The sequence below is a fragment of the Rhinolophus sinicus genome, linkage group LG13 (genome assembly GCF_036562045.2).
Source record: "Rhinolophus sinicus isolate RSC01 linkage group LG13, ASM3656204v1, whole genome shotgun sequence".
In the NCBI taxonomy this organism is placed as follows: Eukaryota; Metazoa; Chordata; class Mammalia; order Chiroptera; family Rhinolophidae; genus Rhinolophus; species Rhinolophus sinicus.
Genome location: NC_133762.1, coordinates 41,866,020 through 41,884,381, shown reverse-complemented (window position 1 = coordinate 41,884,381; position 18,362 = coordinate 41,866,020). Strand labels below are relative to the sequence as shown.

General features: G+C 40.3%; 1 protein-coding gene across 6 annotated transcripts in view; it reads right to left on the bottom strand.

Moving 5' to 3' along the window:
- Nucleotides 1-15,895, bottom strand: part of ATRN (attractin) — a 132,960-nt gene extending 117,065 nt beyond the window's left edge. For 4 of the 6 annotated variants that reach the window (XR_012491426.1, XM_074318231.1, XM_019733756.2 and 1 more), the window contains exon 1: nucleotides 15,429-15,887. Coding sequence is in view for 5 of the 6 variants with exons in the window: in XM_074318231.1 (XP_074174332.1) it covers nucleotides 15,429-15,796 (368 nt within the window). In the remaining variant the exon portion in view is untranslated. Of the gene's footprint in view, nucleotides 1-15,428 lie in introns of all 6 variants that reach the window. The other 2 variants (XM_019733755.2, XM_074318233.1) reach the window with 1 other exon arrangement.
- Between the last annotated feature and the right edge of the window lie 2,467 nt (nucleotides 15,896-18,362).

The following is an 18,362-nucleotide window of genomic DNA, read 5'->3' as shown; positions in this document are numbered from 1 at the left end:
GTGATAAAGCAATTTTACTTCTGAGAATTAATCCTAAAGGCAGACCCACAAATGTGTGAAATGCCATGTGTATAAGATCATTCAACACTTCTATATAAATTAAGGCACATCTGTACAACAGAATACCAAACAAACAAACAAAAAGAATGTACTGGTATGAAACTATCTCCAACATGACACTGTTTGGTGAGGGTGGAGGGGGGAAAGCAAAATACAGGTAGTAAGTAGAGTATGTCATTTATGGGTAGGGGGAGAAGAGGATATAACATACATAATTACTTATATATGCAGCTGACATATCTGGAAGGCTACACAAGAAGCTGATAACAACGGAGTACTCCTAGGGAGGGAAGGAAAATTTTCCATCATATACCCTTCTGTAGCTTTTGAACCTGTTACCTTTTTTTTTCCCCCCAAAGGCCGTATTTTATCTCTTCTAAGCTATGCCTTTTTTCCTCATTTAATATCTCTGGAATCAAGGTGCTTCTTAGAACTGATGCCGTATCTTAATTTTACTGGAAGCATTTTTCTTTCTTAGTAGTACCTAAAATAATGGTGCATCTTATAATCAATGGCATCTTAGATTCAACAAAATTAAGTTAAAAAATGTTAACAACCTTTTTATTTTGGAATATAATTTTAGATTTACAGAAAGGTTGCAGAGATGATACAGTGAATTCGCAAACCCCTCTTACCCAGTTGCACGTAACGTTTACAGATTAGACGGCCATGGTACCTTTGCCAGTCTAAGAAACCAATATTGGTACATTTCTATTCCCTAAATTCCAGACTTTAGTCAAAGTCCTCCAGTTTTTACGCTAATGTACTATTTTCTGTTCCAGGATTCAATCCAGGACACCACATTACGTTTACTCATCATATCTCATTTGTCTCCTCTGGTTTGACAGTTTATCAGTGTTTCCTTGTTTTTTATGACCTTGACAGTTTTGAGAAGTATTATCCAGCATTTTGTAAACTGTCCCTCAATTTGTATGTTTTCCCCATGATTAGATTGAGTTATGGGTTTTGGGGAAAACACCACAGAAGCGACATTCCCTCCTAATTATTATATCATATCAGGGGACACATGATAGCAACATGTCTTGTCCTTGCAACGTTAACCCTGATTACTTGGTTAAGGTAGTATTTGCCAGGTTTCTTCACTGTAAAGTTACTATTTTTCCCCTTACCATTTTCTATTCTTTGGATAAGAGTCACTAAATCCAGCCTATACTCAAGGGGAAGCAATGGAGAGAAATTAAGCTCCACATCTGAGAAGGGGGAAGTATCTAGTTATATTATTCGAAATTCTTCTGTAAGGTTTGTCCTTCTTGTCATTTACAAGTATTTATTTACCCAATCATTGATAGGTAAAAATTTTACATTGTGAAATAAAGTAAGACCAACCATTCACTAGATCACTGCTGTGTATACAATCCCAGGATTAATATCCAGAATATACGGAGAACTCCTATAAATCAATAAAAAGGGATAAACAATCCAATAGACAAATGATCAATGGCAAGACAAAGCAATTCATATAAACATAAACCCAACGGCTTATAAACATATGAAAAGATACTCTCACTAGTAATCAAGAGAATGCAAAAATGAAACTATTATATACCATTTCATACCCATCAGACAAGAGTAAAAAAATAAATAGAACACTCAAACATAAATAATGGGAGTAAAACCTGGACCAATCCCTTTTAATAACAATTTAGCAATATCTAAAATTGAAGTGTTTTGACCCAGCAATTTTACTCCCAGGAATATACTCCAGAGAACAGCCTTCAAACTGACCTGGGTTGGTACATGAAAACGAGATACAGGGTCTGGATAGTTTAAATGGAATACATTTCTAAACAATACCTTCCACACACTCTTTTCTAAAATGAATCCGCCTGAGGAAACGTACACAGTCTTGCTGGTCTGTCTCCCCTCTGGAAGAGTTTCCCATCCTACCTCCTGAATGCAAAAATGTCTAGGGCCCCTAACAAAGAATAATCCAAAATATCAGTGCCTATGTTGAGAAAGTAAATGATTCAAATGACTGAGTAACAAATCCTTTTGAAAGTCAGGTGGTTTCCAATTTTTTGCTTACAACAAAATTAAAGGCAGATGTTACTCAGCTGTCACTTGGTAGATGCTTCTTAAGAAGAATTTTGACATGTAATTTAAAAGGAGTCCAAACACTTGAGAGATGCTGCCACAACAAACTTTCTTCTGTCTAAATATACTTAATATTTATGTTAACAAGCTTTCTCAGTTTTACATTAACCAAAAAAAAAAAACTATACGATTTACAATGAACTCTGTTTCATTCTAGCGGTAAGTTGTATCATCCACAGATTTTATAAAGTACTACCCGTCTCAATAAGAGGTGCTTTTCCAATAAACACCTACCTATTAGGTTTAAAAATTATTTATACAAATGTGTATTATATTTACATGGTTTGTTCAGTTGTGTACTAAAAATAAATCATGATTAGTTAATTCAGAAGAAAATGTTTACATAAGGTCTCACGGTCACAGGAAGCTGAAAAATTTTTATGTATACACAAATCCTCATTATAGAGGATACTCAATAACTCTACCTTCAAACAGAAATATCTTAGAATAAAATTATCTGGGGGCAATACACATACACACAAATTAGGACATGTAAAACTGGTAGAATCTGAGTAAGGTTGATGGATTGTATCAATGCCAATTTTCTGGTTGTACTGTAGTTATGCAAGATATTACCTTTAAGAGAAATAGGTAAGGGGTATAAGAGATCTCTCTGTATTATTTCTTATAACTGTATGTGAATCTACAATTATCTCAAAATAAAACATTTTTTTTGATTATAGAGGAGGATTTTGAAACTTATTACAAAACTTTATTACAAAGCAATCAAGATAGTCTGGTACTGATATAACAATGGACATATAGGTCAATGAAACATAATTGATAAATAAGCCTATCTAGAGTCAATTGATTTTTGACAAGGGTACCAGGATCATTCAATGGAGAAAAGATAATCTCTTCAATAAATGGTGCTGAAACAACTGGATATCCACAAACAAAAGAATGAAGTGAAATCACTACCTCAAAGCATATACAAATATTAATTCAAAATGGATCAAGAACCAAAATGCAAGAGCTAAACCTATAAAACTCTTTTAAAAAGAAAACATAGATGTAAATCTTCATGACCTTGGATTAGGAAATGGTTCCTTAGGTAAGACACTTAAAGCATAAGCAACCAAACAAAAAATAAATTAGACTCTATCAAAATTTAAAATTTTTGTCAAAAAACACTATCAAGATTGTTTTTCTGTGAAACAACCAACAAAATGAGATGAATTTATTTGCAAATCATATAACTGGTAAGGGTCTAGTATCCAAAATATGTAAAGAACTCTTACAGCTCAACAATAAAAAGAAAAATAACCTAATTTTTAAAGTGGGCAAAGGATCAGAGTAGAAATTTCACCAAAGAAGATATACAAACGGCCAACAAGCACATGAAAAGATGATTCAAAATCAACAGTCTTTAGGGAAATGCAAAACAAAGCCACAATGAGATACCAGTTACACTCACTAGAATGGCATACATACATACATACATACATACATACATACATACATACACACATGCATACATACATAAATGCACAGAAAATAAGTATTGGTGAGAATGTAGAAAAAATGGAACCCTCATAGATTGCTGGTAAAAACGGAAACTGGTGCAGTCGCTGTGATAACGTTTGGCACTTCCTCAAAAAATGAAACAGAGTTAGTATGTCCCAGCAATTCCACTCATTAAGTATACACCCAAGAGACATACCCATATGTCCACACAAAAATTTGTACACAAATGTTAATAGCATCATTATTCATAATAGCCAAAAGGTAGAAAGAACGAAAATTGATGAATGGATAAATAAGACATAGCATATACATACAATGGAATATAATTCAGCCATAAAAAGGAATAAAGTACTGATACATGGATGAATCTTGAGAACAATTTGCTAAGAAGTCAGTCACAAAAGACCACATATTTTATAACATTTATATGAAATGTCTAGAATAGACAAATCCGTAGACAGAAAGTAGGTAGTAGTTGTCAGGGGCTGGGGAGGGAGACGGAATGGGAGTGACTGCTAACAGGCACAGGGTTTCTCTTTGGCATAATGAAAATATTCTGGAATTAGATAGTGATGATGGCTGCACAACTTACAAATACACTAAAAATCACTGAATTGTGTACTGTAAAATGGTGAGTTTTATGGTATGTGACATCCAGATCACTGGACAGAATTCATAACCCAGGGAAACAATTATATTGGGGAATTAGAATAAAACTAAGAATTTAAGCAAAAAAATAAATAACACAAAAATTGATTGCTAAAGAAGTATCTTTTTTTTAATGAATGAGAAAGGTTATCAAACTGCTATGGAATTTGGATTCCACTCAATAAATTTAAAAAATAATATAATGGATTTTTTTCAGTAACTTCATAATATACCAGAAATGACATCCTTTGCAAATATGAAATCCATATTTTAAAAATTGTCGAAATTCAATCAAAAAGTATGCAAGGAAGTAAACAGGATTTTAAAATTATTTTGGAGGTGCTTCAAAAGTTTGAAAATCACTATTCTGGAGAAAAATCATACACATGTGCAGAAAGAGATATGCAAAGAATGTTAATTGTAGCACTGCGTGTAACAGCACAAGCTGTCAAAATCTAAATGCCCATCAACAGGAGAATGAATAAATAAATTGGAATTCTGTAATGACTATAGCTATGAATCAACTACAGCTATATTTATCAACACAAATAAATCTCAAACGCATTTAGAAAAAGTGCTTTGGAGGAGTAAAAAAAAAAAGCATATTTAGTTTTTTATAAAGTTTGAAAACATGACCTTGTTTTTGGAAACAAGACTTTGTATGTATGTATGTATGTATGTATGTATGTATGTGTATGGGTGTGTATCTATAGTAAAAATAGAAACATACATGCAAGCGATCACCATACTAGTTACCACTGGGGGAGTAAGATGATTGGGATTTGCGAAGGGACTTTGGTTGGTAACCATAATGTTTTATATTACATAATTTATATTAACACTATGTAATAGTAATAATACTACTATAAAGGAAATTCAGCAAGGCTAGGTCGTATGTACAAAGATGTTCATTTTATTATTCTTTGTATTTATTCCATAGGCCTGAAATATTTCATATTTAAAGGAAGTTAAAGTTAACCAGAAATTGAACAAGCACTAAATATATGATTGCCTTAAAGCAACCAGTTACTTGGTCAGGGTTGGTCAGTGTTTCTCAACCAGTGGCCCAAACAATATTCCAATTAAAAGACAGAAAGGGCCATCCATTAAAAGAGAAGCATAAGACATGATACTTCAATATAAGTTATGGAAAGATACAAATTGAATCTAATTCTGTCTGCAAATTTGCCTCAAGACCATCTTGCCAAACCTTCTGATCAAAATCCTTGTATATGTAGTTTTGCAAGACATCTCAAGTACTTCAAAATCCAATGTTAAAAGGGGAAAATTAAGTGACAATTATAGCCAGTTTGGCCTTTTCATTCAATTTTGAAAAAAACATCCACGCAGGAAATAAGCTATTTGCAGAGAAAATGCTTACAAATAGCTGAAAACTGCTATCATTTTATCACTTAGAAACAAAACACAAAAAAAGTCTAAGAAATAATTTTTAAAGCACAAGTGCATGAATACCAAACATTAGAACAGGAAAGCTTCTATTTCTATAGCACAAAGCAGAATCAAATCTCTATTTTAATATACATTTGATCCCAAAATTAAATCATTTTTATTTGTGTATAAATCACGCTTTTCCTTACACATTAATTTAAAATACATTAAACAAGATGTACCACATGTTGTTAAACAAGGAAAAGGTCAATTTTTTCTATTTATAATGGCATTGAATATCATTACAAATTACATTTAAAATGTTTGTTGTAATTTTTACTAAGAAATTACTTTTTACTCTATTTAAGTATCTTATCAAAAAGAGGATACTTTAAGATTATTTTTTAATTCCTTAGAGAGTCCATAAGAGTATACATTTTTGTGAAATAATTTATGAATCAAAATATACAGGAAACACTGGCTGAAAGGTCTCTTAACAGCACCTGACAAAATTTCAGCCCCTAAAGCTTATAGGCTTATTAAGAAACAAATTAGAAAATTCTTAATTAGAACGCAAAAACCAAGAGGAATTAATTGGAAAATTCATTCAACTTAATAACTGTACAATGTTAATGTCAAATTCTAAAAGAATAAATTCAGCCCTCACTAAAATTAACTTCTATAAGTGAAAGAATTCTAGATGAGTAAACACATAAATAAATAGCTAGAGTTGAAGTTCACCCAAAATGTAACTTGAAAAAAACAAAACTTAAGGAATTAAAAATTGAAAGGATAAATCAAACCAGGGTCTCAAGTGCTAAAAGAAAAGCAGGAAAATGGATCTGACATCAATAAAATGAGGAGAAAGAAAAAAGCAAGACAAATATGAGAGCTACCCTAAGGAGGAAAAAAATTAGAAAAAGCCAGGCAACAATGAAGGGCTAGTTTAAAAGTATAGGAAGAAGAGGAAAAATGGAAGGAAGAAAGTAACAATGTGAAGGATTAAATTAGTATATAATATATGAGGAAATCACAGAAAATGATAGAGTTTAAGTGGGAAACAGTTCCATAATAGGTTGGTGGCTGATAAATTTCCAGATAAAATTATTTTGAAAAGCATAAGTACAGTTTCATTTCAGCTTTACGGACAAGATTGTGTGAAAGAGAATAACCTTTAAGATTTCCATTCAGTAGCAGTTCCTGGTAAATAATTCTGTATTTAATACTCAAGATAAAGATAACCTACAAATTTATTAACTCAGTTAATACTATTTAGTAAAACTTGTTTTGATCATAAACATATTCTGCTTTTCTCCTATGTACTTCTCTGTCCTCTACACTGTAGTAAATTTAAAAAAAAACAAAAAACAATTGCCAATCTTGAGAATCTTTCACAGGGGTAGTTTAAATGTCAGACATCTGCTTTCAAACATTTCATAACTTATGCAATTATATTAAGATATCCATGTTCAATTTTTCTTTTTACTCAATAACATATTTTTACCTTTTCAAATAAGTAAACTATCTTCCTGGAATCAGCCAGAAACTTTACAAGTCTTATTACGTAAGTATTTTATATAAAGTTTCACCCAATACAGCATAATCTCACACTATAGAAGGACATATTTGGTCGCTTCCTCCCATAATCGTCTCTATTTCCCCCATTACAAAATCAGGGGATGAGTCAACTGCCATTCAGTGACTTGGCTCCTACTAGAGGAAAACTCAATACGGCACAGCCCTCACGTCAGTGACTAACCTCAGAGAGTAAATTCTTGATAAACTGGGGGACCATCATCTCATTACTTAATACAGTATTTTCCAGACCGTTCCCAATTTGCATCATTAACACTTACTGAGTACCACCAAACGCCAGGTTCTAAGAATACATGGGGATGTCACTGACCTCACTTGCCCAGCACTGGCCCCACTTTCTGGTAACAGTGTGTGTGTTTTCCTTTCTCCTTTCCTCGCTCTCCCTTTTTCAGTCCATGTCATCTAATGGAGCCAAACCTCATGCCCCCCACTCCAGAGAGAGCAGCTGCTCACCTCAGGTCTGATCAGTCAGACACTCCCATGACCCTAGCCACAGTGATTGCTTCAGTAAAGGACAAGGGACATGTGAGACTCACCCCTCCTTATCTGCTGTAGCTCCTAAGGAAGAGTCACTCTTTTCCAAGTGGAAGATGGTAAGCCAGTTTGATTTAGCTTCTGGAGGCACCACCTGAAGAGAGCCTGCCTGAGAGTGAAGCCAGTAAACAGCAGAGCAAAGCTAAGAGATATGGAGGGAGACAGACCAACTGGTCCCCTGGATCCAGTCACACAGGAAGCCAGCAACATCCCCTTGATTTTCTGTCACATGAGCCAATAAATCTCTCTGATCTCTTTCTCATACTCTTGTCTGAGTGGGGTGTCGGTCACTAAAAGAACTTGGATAGAAATCATATCTATTACAATTTACAGTGACAATTAATGAACCCTCAAATGTGAAACTGGCTAAACAGAGCTGAGGTATGGGGAAGTGAGAACAGTTTCATCCCCAGATGGAAGCTGGTGATCTCAGTTAAGCGGTATCAGAGGAACACGCTAAAACTACTGCCTATGGTAACTCTGGGTTCAGAATATATTGGTCAAGACTGGAACATTGGGAGACTTGGTAGAAAAATGTCAGGCTTTTAGATGATGTTATCAATTCCAAGAAGATAAGGCCCAAACTCCTTGGGGTGGAATATAAAGACTCATGATCTGACCCTATGTTCCTCTGTATGTTAGGAATTTTTCTGTATTGTAAGACAGGAAATTCAACACTAACTGGCTTAAGAAAAATATGGATTGCAGTACCTCTCAAAACTGAAAAGTACAGCTTCAGGCAAGGTTTGATCCAGAGATTCAGAAAGTCATCAGGTCTCTGGCTCCATTTCTTTACCATCCTCCCTCTTCTAGGAGTTGCTCTGACCTCAGGGGGGCAACGCTAGGTATAACAACACTAGGTATAGCGTCACAACAGCAACGCTAGGTATAATATTTCTAGGTCTTATAGTCTCACCACACAGACGAACAGATGACCAAAGTATCTGCTTCATAAATGCCCAGAGGACAGAAGCCTCCAGCAAAAGCCCTGAGATTCACTCTGATTGAGTCAGCTTACGTCACATGCCTACCTCAAAATAATCACTGCTGTCGGAGCATAGAATCGTCAAGGATGCACCCTGAAGCTGGAGGTTGCTGGAAAGGGAAGTGGGAAAGCCATTACCACCTTCTAGTCTCACACCCTTCCAATGCATCTCTCACAATTTATGCTCCGACAACATCCATCTATGTTGTGATTTGAACTGGGTCCCCAAAAAAGCTATGTTGAATCCTAAGACCCAGTACCTGTGAATGTGACCTTACTTGCAAACGGTTTTGCAGATGTACTCAAGTTAAGAGGAGGTGATATTCACACATCCAACATGACTGGCGTCCTTATAAGAAGAGACACATGGACAGAGTGTCATGTGAGATTGAAATGATGGAGGCAAAGACTGAAGTGATGCATCTCCAAACCAAGGAATGGTAAGGACTGCTGGCAATTCCAGAAGGTCAGAAAAAGGCATGGAACAGATTCTCCCTTCAAGTCTTCAAAGAGAGTATGGAGCCATCAACACCTTGATTTCAGACTTCTGCCCTCTGGAACTGTGATTCTTTGTCTTTGCACAAGCTCCTCACTCCTTCTGGAATGCTCTCCTCCACTATTCATGATTCACTATTCACACTAAACCTCTCAGATCTGCCCAAATGTCCCCTTCTCTGTGATGCCTGCCACCAGAGCCCTCAAAAGGTTAGTCTCGGGGCCAGCCCAGTGGCTCAGGCGGTTGGAGCTCTGTGCTTCTAATTCCGAAGGCTGCCAGTTCGATTCCCACATGGGCCAGGAGGCTCTCAACCACAAGGCTGCCAGTTCAATTCCTCGAGTCCCACAAGGGATGGTGGGCTCTGCCCCCTGCAACTAAGATTGAACACGGCACCTTGAGCTGAGCTGCCTCCTGGATGGCTCAGTTGGTTGGAGTGCATTCTCTCAACCACAAGGTTGCTGGTTCGACTCCCGCAGTGGATGGTGGGCTGCGCCCCCTGCAACTAGCAACGGCAACTGGACCTGGAGCTGAGCTGTGCCCTCCACAACTAAGATTGAAAGGAAAACTTGAAGCTGAATGGCACCCTCCATGACTGGGATTGAAGGGACAACTTGACTTGGAAAAAAGTCCTGTAAGTATGCTGTTCCCCAAATAAGGTCCTGTACCCCTTCCCCAATAAAATAAAAGAAATTAAAAAATTAAAAGATAACAAATGTTAACTTAAAAAAAAAAAAAGGTTAGTCTCTCCACCACATATTAATCCAGCACCACATACTGCCTGTATTTTTATTATCAAATTCTAATTGTGCATATAGCTGTCTTCCCTTCACTACTATGAGTTCCCCAATGGGAAAGCAAGGCCTGACTCCTAACCACATTCGTAAGCTCAAGGCAGTGCACAGTACCTAATACATAACAATTATCAAAAACTATCTATATATTGAACGGGTTGATAACTCACTTCAAAAGAAGGTAACAGGTAGGATTTGGAGAATTGTCTATTACTGATTATACAGAACTGAAGATGAGCCTTGGGGTAAAATCTAGATAAGTAGAGTAGAATCTAGATAAGTAGAGAAGAAAGCCTGTGGGGGCAGGGAGGAGGACGGGTGCTGAATTTAGCAAATATGCAGAAAAACTACATGGTGAAAGGATTTGGAGAGGAACAACATGTCTAAGGCAGTGGGAGCCTTCTGCTGACTGTCATTTTACAGGTAACGAGAGGAGCAAAAATAAAAAAAGGCTTCTGTGCAAGATAGTGACATACATTTTCAGGGGATTATATGACAAAGTGTAGAATGGACTCTGGAGGTGCAAGAGACCAGTCAAGGTGCAACGGAGGCAGACGAGCAATGAGGTGAAGGGCCAAGTGCACCAGGACGACAGCAGGAGGAATGGAAAGGCATCCATTTCTAAGATTTCAGAGAAAAGAGAACAGAAAGAGAAAAGGACTATGCCTAAATTTTGACCCTTGGTTATCTAAAGTCAGATTCACTATGAAAATAAGGAAGTATTAAGGAAAAAACTATTTTTGCAATGAGGATAATAAGTTTGTCTTAGACGTGACTAATTACAAGGTGACTGTAAAATATCCCAGGAAAGATGCCCAGCAAACAGTAGGAAAAAAGACAATCAAGTCTAGGAGAAATAGGACAAAAGACAGATATGGCAGTCATATAGACAAAAAGCACTTTTTTTAAGTCACAAAAAAGTATGTTGCAGAATTTCATTCCTTCATTCAACAAATATTTATTGAGCACTATGTCCCAGGCACTATTCTATATTCTAGGCTCTGGGACTACAACAGTGAGCAAAGCAGATAAAAATCCCTGCCCTCGTGGAGCTTAGGTTCTGATCGGGAAAACAGACATGCCTAAATTTGATTCACGAATACGATTTTAGGGTTTCAGGTTAATCCTGCTTAGTGCTTACTACAAGAAAAGAAATTTTTTTTCACCTTTTTCTTTTTCCAATTTTTATTTTCCAGAATTTTCATTTCACTAGTTAGAAAGCTAATTTTGTGTCCTCAGACCAGCAGTTAGGTTCAGGTGAATTAAGATTTTTTTTTTTTTTTAACTAACTTTCCTGTTGTAACAAATCGATTTTTTTTCCTGTTTCTCAAAGTGTTTCTCAAAGGAATTAACGCAGCTCTTCCAAAGAATGCTCATGAAGAATTTGATTTGGATTCAGAAAAAAAAATGAGAGGCTAAGTGGTACAGTGGAAAACATGGATTTGGGAATTAGACAAAGCCTGAGTTCGAACCCCAATTTTTCACAAGCTGTGTGACCTTGGGCAAGTAATACAAGATCTTCAAGGTTCAATTTACCCATCTGTGAAATGGGAATACCTTCACTCTAAGGATTAAAAGGGGGTAATTTCTAAAAGGCACTTAACATAATACCTGGGGAAAAAATGGAGAAATGCTTGAAAAATAGTGGCAGCAGTTGCTACAACTACTATTACTAGTATTGCATGTGCTGGGCACAAAACAGATTCTCAATAAATGCCTCCTTTTTTTCTTTTTTTTCTATAGAAGGTAACTCAACATCATGGATAACTATAAGGCTCCAATTCACTAGGCTATTCAATTCTATCCTCCCAAAAGTCTTGTATAATAGGAACTTAGAAGAATTAAGTGCATAGTAATTTCATAAATGGGCCTAATATCTTTATCCTCTAACTTGATGAGATGCATTTATCCCTCAATATTTCAAATTTCAGTGGTGATGTCACAAGTAGAAAAAAAAGATCACTGAAAAGTGAATGAAAATGATACTGCTTTAGAAATCATCCACCAAAGATTCCATAGTTATTTTTGTATAATGGCACTATCAATCTTCTGTAATTTTTGTAGTATCTTTCACTTGAAAAATAGTTACGTGGTTTTCTAATTACAACCATACAATAATCCAAATTTTATACAACACCCTCAGAGTTGTCCTGAAGATTAAATGACACAATGTATATGAAACTGCTCGACAACGTCCCTGGCGCATGCTTTCAGAGATAACTTCCGTGAAATCTAATCCTCTTATTACCCTATGTTACTTTCAATTAATGAAAAAGACCTTACTAACAGCAATTATAACACAGGATTTATGGAACTAGAAAGCCAAAAAAAAAAAAAAAAAAAACCAACATGATGCCAATCCAAACCAGAAGGGTATTCATTTTAATATCTTTTAGCTTAATAACAAGTTTGTAAGTTAAACCAAGATACATACCACGATAATCAAAACCAACATTTTACTCTTCCCCTAAAGAAATCCTTCAACTAAAGATTTAGGTGGTTTTTTTTTAAAGGCCAGAGGCATAAATTCCTCTTACTTTCATTTTTTAAAATGCAAATTCCAGAAATCCACAAAATATACTGGAATGACCAGGACCAAAGTTAAAGTCATAACTATTTGTCCAGGAAAGGGCACTGACACCAGCTTCAACCAGCTCAAACGAGTGTCCACAATAACCAGGGGAGTCCCTTCACTCACATGTGACACCATCTGAGACAACAGTGTCAAGACTGCCTGTTCCCCATTACAAGTGGCTCTTCTCCAATCCTCTGGACTCTCTTCGGAGATACTCAGACCTGCTCTCTCCCCCTGCCAATCTCCCTCCCATGCAGGTGACTTCAATGCTTACACCTGCCCTGCTAGGTGGATACCCTGAAAGAACCCCAATCTCACTGTGTACAAAATTAAGCATCTCAGATCCGCTCCTCCTGTGTCCCTGTGTCTATTAATGATATTACCATCCTCTCAATCACCCAAGATAAGATCTAGTTTTCTTTCCCTCACCATTCCCCTCTTCCCATGAGCAAATCAGTTTCAAAGAAAGATCTGTCATTTACCTCAATAATACCACCGAGCACTTATCCCTGCCTCTATTTCCATATCCTGTCTCAAGTTCTCATGACTGCACTCCTGACCCACGCCAACAGTTCCAACTAGTTACCCACCATCTTTCACGCTTAAAGTGAGTCCACCTATGCTGAACACTGCAGACAGACTGTCGCTGCTATGCACGTCCTTCCCCATTCTATGGACCCTCACTGCCTACCACGGCATCCCAGACTTTCAGAACTTAAAGAACTCGCCTCTGACCCAACCATCCATTCATTTGATCTTGGAAGCTCCTCCAATTCAAAATGTTCTGGCCTCACTTTCAAGGCCATTCCCTCTCTGGCTCCCATCTAAAAACCTGTATTGCCATGAAAACGAGATGAACTATGCCATTCCACCGCTCATAGGCTAAAAGTCAAAACTCCCAATCCAACCAACAGAAATCCACATGGCCTGGTCCCTCCCCTGCCTCTCTCTCCAGTCTTGCCATGCTCCCCTCTGCTCTCTCTGCTCCAGCCACCTGGCCTTCGATCCAGCCTGTCACGATCCCTCTCATCCCCAAGCCTCTGTACATGCTGGCCCTTTACTACCCTACCCCTCTTGTAGGCAGTGCCATCGCACCCCTCAGATCTCAACTCAACAGTCACTTATTCAGTCACCAACCTTACTATTCCAAACTAAAACAAATCCTCTTGTTTGTCCCCTACTCATTTCCAGGGCCTTAAGCAAAATCATAATAAATTGATTACTGGATGTCTTATTCCCAAGCTAGAATGTAAGCTCTACAGGAGCAGGACGATGTCTGTCTTGTATCTCACAACCTAAGCTAGAAGAGCTCTCAATAAATATGTGTCGATTAAGTCAGTTCATAAATCAGAACACCCTAAGGAAGTTCCAAACTTCTCTCACAACGCTCTTCTATATACCCTGGCAATCCTGTATACCAGCAACACTGTACGTCTGGTCTCCACAATTTTGTTTGCATCCTTCCTTCCATCTGAAATTCTTTTCCCAGCGGCACAATTCCAAGTCCTTACTTAGCTTCAAATGCTCAAATCCAATGTCCCCTCTTCCTCAAAGTCTTCCTTGCATCCCTCAGCTAGTCACAATCTCTCCGCCCCTGAATTCCCACAGGTTGCCCATTGCCTCATTCAGGTCTCAGATCAAACGTCACTTAAGATGAGAGGCTTCTCCTAAAGTTACCCACCAGTTAGTTATTCTCTATCAGACCATCCTGTTTTATTTTCTTGACAGCATTTCCCATTATCGAAAATTATCCTGTTCATTTCTTTCACTTATTTGTGAACTGCCTGTCTCCCCACCAGAATGTAAGATCCATGAGAGCAAGGGTCTACCTTGGTCTCCGTGTTTCTCCACTTCTCCACATCTGACATCAAAAGTGTTCAGTAAAAATCTGCCAAAGACATGAATGACTCTGTCGCCCTTATGACTGGGGTTATTTGTGTACATAACTTCCTCTTGCTATATTCCAAACTCCTTGTGGACTAGGCCAAAGTCTGGCTAATTTATTTGCGTGCATTACCTGGAGACCCTTGAACAACTGAAGCAAATAATAGATAACTACTAATCAATTAATGAGTGCTCTCTCCAAGAGGTACTGCCCTGAACCAAGCCAACTCAAAACTCCCTATTTCCCAGAAACCAGGGCAAACAAGAACCTCCTTCTACGCCCTCTCCACGACAGACCCTGTTCCAATGTGCCACCCAGCTTCAAAGGGCTAGTTTCCTCACTATCCTTTAACCAATAACCACTGATTCTTCCACCTCTAGTACCTCACAATCCTACCCTTTCCTCTCTATCTCCAGCCAACAAATCACTTCCAGGGCTCTGTTTCTTCCGAGTACCCACATCTCCAGTCAATCAGAGAACTCATCAGACCCTAGGGAACAAGGGGATGTTAAAACGAAGTGTTTAAGTAAGACTGGCTCTCTTTCACCTTTTCTTTTATACCTCATTTATCCGAAAGAGGCCCAGTTTCAGAGACTGGGTTTGATACACTTTGGGACCCTAAGCTTTCTTCCCACGTAGCCCGCTGCACCCAAACCCCTTTGGGGTTACCCCCACCCTTACCTCCAACCTTTTCATCTTCCAGTACAGAAAGACCCCAGGCCAGAGACGATGAGCTCCCCGGAAGCAAATGGTCCTCAAACACCGTGGGGCGGACCTCCCCTCCCCAATTTCTGCCCGGCATCCGCCTCTGGCCTGACGCTGTCTGGAGCGCCCCTCAGCCTCAACCTCTGGCTGGGCCTGACCCTCCAACACCACCCTCAGCTCACCTGAAGCGGCCCCCGCAGTGCTGGCATTGCTCGCCCACCCAGCCGGAGGGACAGACGCACTGGCCGGTGCCAGGGTTGCAGCGACCGCCGTTGACACAGGGCCGGTCACATTCCTTGGCCTCGGCTGCGGCTGAGCCCGACACCGCCGCCGCTGCCGCCGCGGCCTCAGCAGCCCAGGGCAGCAGCAGCAGAGGCGGGAGCAGCAGCAGCAGCAGCCGCGGGAGGCGCAGCCCGGCCCCCAGCCCCGGCCTCTCAGCCCTGCTCGCGTCAAAGTCACGGGGCCGCGCGCCGTTTCTGCCCGCGGGCGCTGTCGTCGCTGCCGTCCTTCTCCTCAGCCTCGCCTCAGTCGCCGCCGCCACCGCCACCATCTTCCCGGGGCTGAGACCGGGCCCCGCGAACACATACACACACACCGCACGGCCGGCTCCTCTACGCCTGGCCGTGCGGGGCGGGGCTGTGCGGACGGTGGCTCGGTCGCTCAATCCTGAGGGCTGGGCCAAAGCGGCGCCGCAGGCGGGGCCGCTGCGTGCGTGCGCTCGTGGGCGGGTCCCGCCAGCCGCCGGCTGCCGGTGCTACCCGCCGCGGAGGCTGGTTTCTGACCCTGCGACTGGGGTTCGCTGAGACACCACCACCCCATATCCCCCCGGTTCTCGGTACCAAGGCAGCCTAGCGGGCGAGTTTTTATGCTTCGCCCGCCACAGCGGAGACGGGGTAGCAGCCCTGAAGCGCTCTCTTCCTGTTGGCTGCCTAGGAGGCTACTGCTCTGCTGGCCAAGCCAGCCGCGTTGAGCGCTGCCCTCCCGGGGACCCCGGGGCCAGTGATTGCCCTGCCTCAACTCTAGCTGTTGGGTAAAAAGGGCCTAGGAGGCTGCATCGTGCTTTGGTGCTAAGTGCAGTAGAATGCTGCATTCGAGCCTCTGCTTTCTCCTTTGTAAAATAGACAACGAACTCACACGTGTTAAGACCTAGCTTGTAGACTATGCTCAATAAATGCTTAATAGACTGAATGAAGACACACACAGCCCAGCCTCCCTTGATTCAGGCTGATCCAGTAGCAAACCAGGTACCCCCTTCCCCCTCCCGCTTTAATTCTGTGGAGGAAGTCTGGGGTTTTCTTGTTCCCCACTATTTGCCCTCCAATCATCTCTGAAGAGAGGGCAGCATAAAATTAAGAATTGGAGCACCCTCAGCCCACACACATCCGTCTGCTCCTAGAGCCCTGCTTGTCAGGTAGTTTGTTACTTTGGTGGCCCCCAATGATACGTGCCTCTTGGCAGTATAACCTTTTGAGGTCCTCGACCCTGGAACCTGGACTGGACCTATGACTCAATTTAGGCAGCAGAAGTGACGATGTGCCAGTTCCAGAGCTGAGCTTTATGAACTCCTGGCCTTGATTTTGAACTCTTGATTATCCTGAGCTGTTCCCCATCACCCACCTTGCTGTAGAGAGACCACATGCAAAGATAACATAGAGGAAAAAGTAGGGACCCAACAAGAACTAAGGCCTTAGACACGTGAACCTAGTGGACCCATCCCAACTAAGGGACTAGGTTGTTCCAGCAAGCTGGATTGCTGCTCACTACCTAGAACAGAGACAAGTCTTCCTACTGTGCCTTATCCAAAATCTTGAGAAATGACACATGGCTGCTGTTTTAAGCCTCTAAGAATTAGAGAGGTTTGTTATTCAGCAATAGGTAACCAGAGCATTGTCAGACAAGCCTCGTGCTGTGAGGAATATTCCTATGACAGCTACCTTAGAATCTGGGCACTTTGAAGTCCCTGGGAAACAAACAAAGCCCCTCATAAAGCTGAGTAGAGACTCTCGGCTTTACCTTAAAGCACAGAATTCTAAGATTCTAAGATATACCCCTATAGTTATACCCAAATCCTGACTCTGCATCCCTTACAAGCCTGGTGAGGCTGAACTGCTCAACAGCCTCACCCGCGGCTTTCCAACCACACATCCCTCCTATTCCTATGTGAAACCTGTTGTTAGGCCTAGGCCCAACCACTGGCATTATGGTTTGCAGGTTGTTTTGCTACCCTGTCCTGCATGGGGCTGTACAGGATGAAGGAGGGAAATGAGAGACATGGCCCTACCCTCTGGCAAAGCCCCAGTCAGATGGGGAAGGCTGACATGGAGCCATGCCCTGGCTTCAGGAGGCACTGCTGCCCCTACTCCTTCTCTAGGCCAGAAGTGGAACCAGACTTTGCCTTCACTCCCCACAGCAAAATTGAACCCAGGCTGTGAAGTTTCACATGATTTTACCAACAGTCAGGGATAACAGAAAATGGTTTGCATCCATAAAACAGCAATACAGCTGCCCTACAACCTTGCTGTAGCAAACATTCTCTTTCTTAGTTCCTTAATCTGCTCCCTTCTCTGGTTCTTTTTTTTTTAGCCTTCCAACATGCTGATATTATCTTGTCCTTAAAGAACATACAAAATCTTACCTTGGCCTGTGAAGGGAAGTATTGTTATCGTCTTTCTCCTTTACTGTTATTGTCAGAGTCCCCTACACTTTCTACTTCTGTGTGGTGTATGAAAGATGGCTGCAAATTCTTCTTTCTACCCTCCTTCCATGGAGAGATGGAGACTAACCCCCCGCCCCCCCATTCCTTGAATCTGGGCTGGTCTTAGTGTTTGCTTAACCAATAGATTACAGTAGAAGTGCTGTGCTGGTACTTCTCAGTCTAGGTCATAGAAAGTTTCTCAGCATCCTCCTGAGTGTCTTGGAACACTTGTTCTGGGGAAATCCAGCTGCCAGAGAAAAAGTCTACCGTGTTCCCTGAAAATAAGACCTAGCTGGACCATCAGCTCTAATGCGTCTTTTAGAGCAAAAATTAATATAAGACCCGGTCTTATAAAATAAGTTTATATATAATATAATTATATATAATATAATATAGTACCCGGTCTTATTTTACTATAAGA